General features: G+C 36.9%; 1 protein-coding gene and 2 pseudogenes across 4 annotated transcripts; 1 reads left to right on the top strand and 2 right to left on the bottom strand.

The window, feature by feature from the left end:
• LOC110270558 lies at positions 12 to 687 on the bottom strand (annotated as a pseudogene).
• On the top strand, positions 3969 to 6355 carry LOC107636208 (annotated as a pseudogene).
• LOC107639080 (probable lysine-specific demethylase JMJ14) lies at positions 6570 to 9222 on the bottom strand. Of its 4 annotated transcripts, none has more exons than XR_001619948.2 (5): positions 8742 to 9222; positions 8427 to 8557; positions 7736 to 7928; positions 7441 to 7638; positions 6570 to 7345 (listed from the first exon to the last, which is right to left on the bottom strand). XR_001619948.2 is itself a non-coding variant. In XM_021120937.1 (5 exons), exons 4-5 carry the CDS (start codon positions 7630 to 7632, stop codon positions 6980 to 6982), a joined length of 558 nt encoding a protein of 185 aa, XP_020976596.1. In that variant the 5' UTR covers positions 7633 to 7638; positions 7736 to 7928; positions 8458 to 8557; positions 8742 to 9198; the 3' UTR covers positions 6570 to 6979. The 4 variants fall into 4 exon arrangements, 3 of the variants coding, with proteins under 3 accessions (XP_020976596.1, XP_020976594.1, XP_020976595.1); XM_021120937.1 differs by having other exon boundaries at positions 8458 to 8557; positions 8742 to 9198; XM_021120935.1 differs by lacking the exon at positions 8742 to 9222 and having other exon boundaries at positions 8427 to 8565.

Here is a 9313-nt window from a genome sequence, read left to right as displayed (position 1 = left end):
TTCCCTTCTCTCTTCATCTCCGAGAATCTGCCGTCGAATGCCATTCCCACCGTGGCCAGCGCCGTCGCTGTCACCTCCATGACCAGCTGCATCTCCGTCACCATCTCGTAGCAATAAACCTTCTTGTAGATCTTCCCCACAACGGAGAGGTACAAAGCAAATAATAACCCTACGCTAATGGCGCAAAAAAATCTGACGAAGTACTCCTCCGTTACACCTTTGGATTTTTCTCTGCTCGAATTCAATGCGAGAATGATGGAACTCAACGTGATGAGATTCGAAAGGGTTATCTTTTGCTTTACGATGATGACGAAGAGAATGAAATTGAAATCAAGCTGAAAAGAAAAAATAAGCGGCGAGGTTAAAACTGAAAGATACGAAACGTCCATGAGATAAAAAGATTATTGATTCCCAACATGATTCCGACAAAGATCGAGAAAAGTTTTGGATGGCAAATTTAAAGAGAGAATATAGGAGAAAAATGAGGATACGTAACAGAAGAAAATCCGCCCACTGAACCCAAGTTGAAACCCATTTACTTGAACCTTTGTGGGTGAAATAATACTTTTAAGAGCATGTTTGAAGAGAAGAAACCACAAAGGAAAGAAAATAATTCAGAACCAGAAGAGACATGTGCCTCTTGTTTGTTATGGATTTTTGATCTGTTGTTGCATGCGCTCTTGTGTTTTTTTATTGCCCATTTCTGACTCTTCGTTTTTTTCAATGTTAGATTCTATTTCAAGTGCTTGTAGTTCTTGTTGGTTGGAGCCCTCTCTATAGAAGAGAGTGAGACACAGGGAGACAAGGGAGATTTGATAAACACAAACAAAAAACTTATGGAAGCACAAAATTTATTGGATATAATAATGATAAAATCAAGGATGTAGTACTCTTTGTAGTAGCGGTCCTTATATATCGTATTAACAATCGAAAGATGGTCGAAAGAAAAGATCTCTATTTGACAGGGCTTCTTTCCTTTTGCCGCATTTCGTTCAAAGGGTTGAAGGGAGATAGTGCATCAAGCTGTTCGCAAGGGCCAACTTGATCCTCTTCCCCAGGATCCCAGATGAGGAAACCCTAGGAGAGCCGCCGACTCCAACTACCGTCCATGTACGATCCCTACTAGATCTGACAAGCAGTGACAATTGCCCTATGAAGACTCGCTTTCGCTACGGCTCCGGTGGTTTCCCTTAACCAAGCCACTGCCTATGAGTCGCCGGCTCATTCTTCAACAGGCACGGGGACAAAAGGAATTCAAGTACAAATTGTGGGATGTAAGACCCAGAATCTTTGAAAAGTCTTATTATGATCAAGTCTCAAATCCTACAGTTATTTATAGCCTTAATTTCAGAAATTATTTTATTAAAGATAATTAAGGCAGATTGTGATTTATTGAATTTGAGACAAGTTATGATTTATTATCCAATTTGATAATTATTGGATTATTTTCTATAATTATATTATAAAGTTGGTAGTTGCGAAATAATAAGGATTTTATATGATTTGGACTAGATAAGTAATATTTTAAATATTAATACTGCTACTTTGGAAAAATAAAGGGGTTTAATTATATTATTTCTAATTATTTTGATTTGGGCATTTTATGAAAAATAATTTATGAAATTGATGAGCAAATAGTATTTTCTATACATAATTAGTGTTGGATTTAATTTGGGTTTCAATTACTATATTATTCCCAATTTTATGTGGAATTACCCTAATGCCCTTAACCCTAATTTTCAAAATGAAACCCTAACCCAGTAACCCATGACCCGGTCCCCTTCTCACCCAACCCAGCAGCAAACAAACGCCTTCCCCTTCCCAAACCAAAACGCAGCAACGGCTGCAGAATGAAGCAAAAGAAAGAAAGGGGTTAGACATAATTCCTGATATTAAGTTTGGCCGGCTTAATACTAGTGAATTATGTATATGAAAGCACTGATGGGTTATCATAGATGATATACGAGTTTTGAGTAAAGCGAATCGCGAGTTTTGGGAACGTTAGAAACTTTTTCTCGAGGCTATTCTGTTGTGTGTCTTGAATTCTGTTCGAGTCGACCTGTTCTTTTATATCCTAACTTGAAGTTCTTGTTTGGTACTCCTCTTGAAAAGTAATTTGATGTTTCCACTCTATTCCTCTATTCATATGCATTCTTGTTTGATCTTAATTGGATATGCTTGTTTGGAATCCTTGTTGCATCTATATTTCTCTGTTTGAGCTCTTCTTAATTCGTGTGTTCTTTGATATAGCTTTGAACTTGTCTTAATGCGCTGTGCATTTTAACTCTTGGTTCCGAGTTCATTCTTAGAGAACTTGTTGATTCAGTTTTCCTCTTATTTGACAGTGATTACAGCTAATTTTGGGATTTCAGCGCCGAGGGGACCGCGCGGGGAGGAGAGACGCGCGAAGGAGAGAGCGGATCTGAGGCCGAGCTAAGGTCCAGCCACCGTGTCGGAGCCCATTCACGTCGCCAGCGTCGCCGTCCCCTCCAGCTGCGTCGCCACCGTACGTGCCGTGACCTCCAGTCGCGCCGTAGCCATCGTGCTTGCTCTTCCGCCACGAAAGTATTTTTGGGAGCGGTATCACGGTTTAAAGTTTTAAACAGGCTCATATTTTAGTATTAAATAGTATAAGTGTCGTCGTAATGTCCTTAAAGACTTTCCTTAAACAATCTTTGTTAGTTCATTTTTAGCTTCCTTTCCATATGGCATTGCACTTTCAGGAGCATCAATTCCTTATGGCAACTACATCAGCACACAAATCTCAAATCCAGCATTTAATTATATAACCTTCTCTAACAATCAGAACCTAGAACCCTAACAATCAAAAGCATACCTTCTTTAACAATCAGAACCTAGAATCCAAACACTCAAAAATAATACACATTCAGAAACTAAAAATCCCAAATACAACAAACTGCATAAACAAATACAATAATCAAACTGATTTTACCCACATAAAAGTAGGAGTAACGAATCCGTAGCCACAAAGGAATTTGGTTATTGTATTTTTGTGGGAGTAACATTAACCATCATAAAAATATTTATAAATAGCACCCCGTTTTTGTATTTTTGGAAGAATTTATAATTAAATATTTACCCCTGTATTTTTTCTTTTTACACATTCTTCCTTTTTCTTTTAATCATAGTTTCAAAAGAGACGAGACATTTGACTCTGCTAGGGTTCTTGCCTCCTTCTACCAGGTCGCTGGTTCTCTATTCCTCTCCCTCTGTGGTCCCTATCTCTGATCATCGTGCACCGTCGTTGGTTCTCTGCTCCTCACCGTGCGCCGTCGCTACTGCTCTGCTCCTCCCCGTGTCTCGCGTTCATTGGTGGGTGATCTCACCGTGTCTTGCTTCCGTGTCTGCTCGAAGTCGAAGCAACATTTCTTCTCTTGTCTGGACTCACTCTGGCTCTCTGCTTTAGTTCGGTAGTTCAATTCAAGTATCTCTCTCAATTTAGTTTCTTTCTTCTCGAAGTTTCAATTTTTAAATTAAGAAATGGAAATAATATGAAAGAGTCTAATCTGCCGCCGCGCAAAACGCCGTTTTTTGCTCCTGCTTGCTTCTCCTCCTTCTTGGAGCTTTTGCTCTGGTAGCTTCTCCTTATCCATTAACGTGCCTTTGCCTCCTGGATCTGTTTCTCAATTTGCGTTCTAACTTCTCACTTTTAGATCTGTAACTAAATTCACGTCCTCTTGTTCTGATTACTTCAATGATTGTTATATACTAATTATTCTAATTACATCCTCTCTCAATAATATTTTCGATTTCGATTTTGAATTCACTCTTAATTATTCTTTCTAGCATTTCATCTTTCATGAGGCTTTGATAATTGACTGGATGCTCTTTATTTCTAACTCTGTATGTTCTCCAGTTTTTCGGCTGCATAGCAAATGTTTTGCTGATAATCTGTTTCCCTGTCTCTTTACTTTTGCAGCCTTCCCCAATTAAATCTTGTTTAAAATATGGATGATGGACTACTGAATCTTTATTGCTGTTTTTGGTATTTTATTTATTTAAATTTTTTAGTGGCTAGTCTGATAGGATGTCCTTAAAATTTGTAGTATTTTAGGCTGCAGATTGGAGTAGTGCTACTTCCCTTTATGAACAGGCTGGTAAAACAATATTATTTATTCATACCTTAAATTCTGATAATATAGATAGAGATGTATGAAAATTAAAGCATGTAACTCTTTAATTTTGGCAGCTAATCGATTTAGAGTTGCCAAGGATTATGAGAGATCAAAAGCAGCATATGAGAAAGCTTCCAAGGGACAAGAGATGCTTGCTTCGTATCCTTATTTATAACTGGTTGTTCTATAATCACTGTGAAAGGATTCTGTGTTTCTGTGTCCTTGACAAGTAAACCAGCCCTTGGGATGCAGCTAAGCACATGGAATCAGCTACTAATATGGCAAAGGAACTCCGAAACTGGAGAGAAGTTGTGAGCTTCTCTCGAAAGGGCGTCGGAATTGTACATTGAGTGTGGGAGGCCACAACCTGCATCAGATGCTGTTGCAAAGGGAGCCCGGTATTGTTTGGTTTCTGTTTTCATTTTCAGTGTTCTATGCTTTAAGGATTTTGTTAAAGAACAAGTGAAAACAAACAAAATGAACTTTATGGCTTGGAGATGCTGAATTATGTAAATGATATGTAGCTTTCTTTATTTTCTCACTATGCAGTGCTTTGGAAGAAACCATGCCTGAAGAAGCTATTCAGCTATATACTGATGTCATTACAATTCTTGAGGAAGATGGAGGAGGACAAATGGCCTTTGATCTGTATCGTTCTGCTACTGCTGTTTATATAAAACTTGAGAAGTAAGTCTGTGTAGTAAAGTATGAAGTTCCATTCAAAATTTTCTACCAATTTTCCTTGAATGCTGATTTTGCAACATTTTCCGGGGTATGTTTTTGTAACACAAAGGTATTTGGATGCTGCGCCTCTCCAATTGAAGTTCGGCTTAGCAGCTTCCAAGTGTAATGCTACCAATAGCCAGTGCAAGGTTAGGATTGATTTAATTTTGCATTCTGCATTTGAACTGTAACTGTATATATATTGTATGTTGCTGTGATGGAATTTGCTTGTTATTTTTAGGGAGAAATTCCTCTAACAGAGATGCTCATAAATGCAGGCATATCTCAGTGCAATTATTATCTACCTTTATACTAATGACTACAAGCAAGCAGAGATGTGTTATAATGACTGCTCTCAGTGAGTTTCTGCCTCCTCTCTTGTTAGTTTCCTTTACTATAAAAGATTGAATGTCACTTTAATCAATTATTAATATCTATGGATAATATGGTTGTGTGGTGTGTCTAGGATTGATGCTTTTTGCAAAAGTGACCAGAATCGCTGTGCTAGCAATCTCCTTGCTGCATACTCAGATGGAGACATTGAAAAAATCAAACGTATTGCCCAATCAAGCAGCATTTCAAATCTTGACCACTCGGTAACCTAAGTTTGTATATATTACATTTCCTGTGTATGATCATATTCAGATTTCATACAAGGTGGTTTTAGAAGAAGTTCTAATAACTGTTCAGTCAGAAAATTCATACATCAGAGAATCAATTTTTTAGAGTGTAATACCGATATCAGTTTCTAAAAGATTTTTAATCCTCAACAAATTTTAATTACCAAATCAGGCTTTAACCTTTTATTTTATTAGACGTCAAATTTTGGTAAAAGGTTAGACAAATCGATCCCTATTATTATGTAACAAAGACACAACAGTTGCTAAAAATTTTTAAAATCCTCGTATTAGTTCTTCTATATTAATGAACAGTTTGATGTTAAGACCGATTAAAATATTTGAAGAACAAAATATTTGACTACAAATTTTCTTAGAAATTAATTTGGGATATTACTTATTTTTCACTATATATTTTGTTACCCTGTCCCTAATTACATTGATTTCTAATGTAAGCATACTGAGTGGTAAGAAGTAAGAGCTTGTGGCACAATTCTTGTGATGTGAACTAGCCTTTGTATGAGACTTAGTATGTGAGTTTTGAATTCTACAGATGATTAGGCTAGCAAGGAAACTGCCAACAGGAGATGTGAGTGCATTGAAGGGTAACACTGGCAGACAGGAAGACCAGCCTCTGGATGAAAATGACCTCACTTAACAATTTTCCGGGCCACATTTCTTTTATTAATTTTTCGTTTCTGACGTACCATAAGAATATTTTGATCTTAAGAACAATGAAACTTAAAAAGAGGTTTGGTGTACCAAGTGTTCAATCTTATTCAATGTAAAGGTGACAAAAATTGTGAATGCTATGCTTTATAAACATGTCTTGGTATACTAGGCCCTGTAGGAGAACAATACTGAAATATGAACTTAAAAGAGAGTAGCCAAGGACTTGAAAAGAAGATTTTTAAATATTATTCCTGAATTGTTTCACTTAGAGAGTGATTACATACAGAATATAAAAATTATTTACAACCTAATTAAGGAAAGAAAATAACAGGTAATAAAAGCTATTCAAAACAAATCTACACCAAATCTATCCTAACATAAACAAATATGTACTAATTATAGAATAATTACAACACAAGGGTTGAAAGTGAAACACATTATTTGAGGAGCAAAGTTCTCCATGTATTGTTTCTATTGATATCAATCATCATTTATATATCAGCAGCATTTCTTTTTCTGTTTATATACAGAAATTTAGAGATAAATGGAGATCAGTAAGGATGATCAATAAAGCCTAATTGACACCAAAAGCTAGCTTAAAAAGAAAAATATAAATATAAAAAAGAAAAGTATAAATGGGACAAAGGCACTAGCAACTACAATGGGTGTTTAATAGCATTAGCCACCTCTAACTAACAAGTTCACTCTATTACTAGGAACAAAAGAAAATTTTATATCTTGGCCTTACCCAGAATTTTCTTCAGTTTAGTTTATGAATGGACCTAACTACTGAATAAATTGAAAAATGACTAGAGAGATCTTATTCTTCTTTTATCTACAACCTTTCTGGATCTCTTCGATCAACACTACGAATGCCGCTCTCCATTGAGTAACTTGTGAATCAGAGCTAAATAACTTGAGCATTGCACTCAACTCGGCAGGACTGGCCTTTTTTAGGAATCCTTGTAGCAATGACTTCATCTCTTCAAATGAATGAAAATGTCCTTCTATGTTATCTTCTTGCTCCTGCTTTATCAAATTGAAGCCGAAAAGTTTGGTCTTGACATCACCCAGAGAGTTGCTTGAACCATTTGAGCACTTAGAGGCATCATTTCCACTGCCTGAAGATTCAGAGGAAAGTTCTTTGTGATGCCAGTACTCTACACATTGATGACTGGGATCTTGAGCTTCAATGGCCTGAAATTGTTTGCCGGAATTGATTAAAACTTCAGAAGTTAGATCATAACTTCCTCAGTGGCTGAAAAGATCTTCAATATTTGAGATTGCGTTACCTGAATAATGGATGGCTTAAGGAATCCGAACATTTTATGACCATTAATGCTTTGCAAAACCTCCAAGGGAGGGAGTTCTTGTTCACCTAGACTCTTACACCTCTCGATCTCAGCATTTAGTCTGTCAAGAATTGTTTCCCAACACTTATCCGATGATGTGTTTGTGAGAGCTTCAGTTGGATGTTCTTCCATGGTAACCTGGAATATATTTTACAAAATGTGTAATAAACTTCGATCAAGAACTAGTCAAGCATAGGTGTAAAACCAAAGAGAGATACAAGGTCAGAAATAATACCTTGAAAAGAGGACCAAGAAATCCAGCATCAGAGATTTCAGAAACATTATTACAGGGTCTTGTTGGATCAAGAATACTAAAGAACTTAACGCGGCTCTTGAATCCTGGATAAGTTTACCAAAACAATAAAAAAGTTGCTCTTAAAAAAAAAGAGTGCTCTGTCTTCGACACAGAATATGAAAGCTGGCTTATCCTGTAGTTATAAATAGGAGAACGGAGAGAACACAATTAGCAATATTTATTTTAGTTAACAAGATCATGCATGATGAACAAGTAGCTTTTCAGTAGTTAACAACATTTTCACCACTCACTCAGCAGAAACTATACACTATTTATCAAGATGGTGTTTTCTGTTTTCGTTTCATGTTTTACCACTTCTTCTTAGAGTCCTAAAGACTGAAAGCAGAAACAGAAAACAAGAACAAAAGCCAAACAAACACTAAGAATTTCACATGGTAACCTTGAGTTTGTTGAGCACAAAATTATGTGAAATCACGTAGTATTTTCTAACAACCTCACATGAAAAAGTTGCAATGTTTTTAAATATCAACTAACTTCTTTCAAAAACTTTGCTTTTAATATAAAAAAATGCAAGATCTGCATAGGCATAAAGAAATATCGAAGACTTTAGACAGTATAAGCTGTCTGGAATATGGAATCAAATTAAAAGTTACAAAATTGCAGTCTTTACCCTGAGATGTGATCAAGTTGGATGGAACTACCTCCATAATGGCTTCAACAAAATCAACCAGGAATCCCCAACTTGATGACTTTCAAGGCATCATCATCGCACAGGTTCCCATGAAAAGATTGCACGAATTTCTAATCGAACGCCAAAAAGCAGAGAAAGCGCATCAAGCATCAATCCACAACACCAATAAAATCACAACGATAATAGCAAATTAACCACCAAGATTTAATTGGGGAAGGCTGCAAAAATAAGGAGACAGGGAAACAGATTATCAGCAAAGCATTTGCTATGCAGCCGAAAAACTAGAAAACATACAGAGTTAGAATTGCTGTCATCCTTGAGAATGTCTGTCAGCCGTCTTGCGCGGCGGCGGCAGGTAGCGCGGCGGCAGTCGCAGGTTGCGGCGTATTGCGGCGGCGAGAATATGCCAATGAGATCTGCAGCAGAGGAAGAGGAAGAGAGAAATGCAGGAATTGAAATTGTATGAAAACCCTAGCGGACCTTTTCTTCTCTGAATGCTTCTAATGTGAGAATGAAAAGAAGTAAGGAGCGGCGGCGGAGGCGTGTTGCGGCGGTGGCGGAGGCGTACGAAATTTGCAGCAGAGGAAGAGGATGAGAATGGCAGGGATTGAAGTTGGATGAAATCCTAGCTGCTTCTCTTCTCTCAATGCCTCTGAAATCAAAAAAAAAGGAGAGGGCAGAGTTAGGTTTTTTATTCCACACTCTATTTCGGAAGGAGATTTCTTCAATCTTGTTGATGCTCTCCAAGAACTCTAATCTCTCTAAGTTTCTCAGTATCCAAAAAAAGAGAAAGGGAACAAAATTAAAAAATCAATAATTGAAAAGATCAACATGAAATTAGTAATTTTTTCAAAAAAAAAATAGGA

Source organism: Arachis ipaensis, chromosome B04 (genome assembly GCF_000816755.2).
Source record: "Arachis ipaensis cultivar K30076 chromosome B04, Araip1.1, whole genome shotgun sequence".
Classification (NCBI taxonomy): domain Eukaryota; kingdom Viridiplantae; phylum Streptophyta; class Magnoliopsida; order Fabales; family Fabaceae; genus Arachis; species Arachis ipaensis.
The sequence above is the reverse complement of the archived record's forward strand: the minus strand, read 5'-3'. Positions and strand labels throughout refer to the sequence as shown.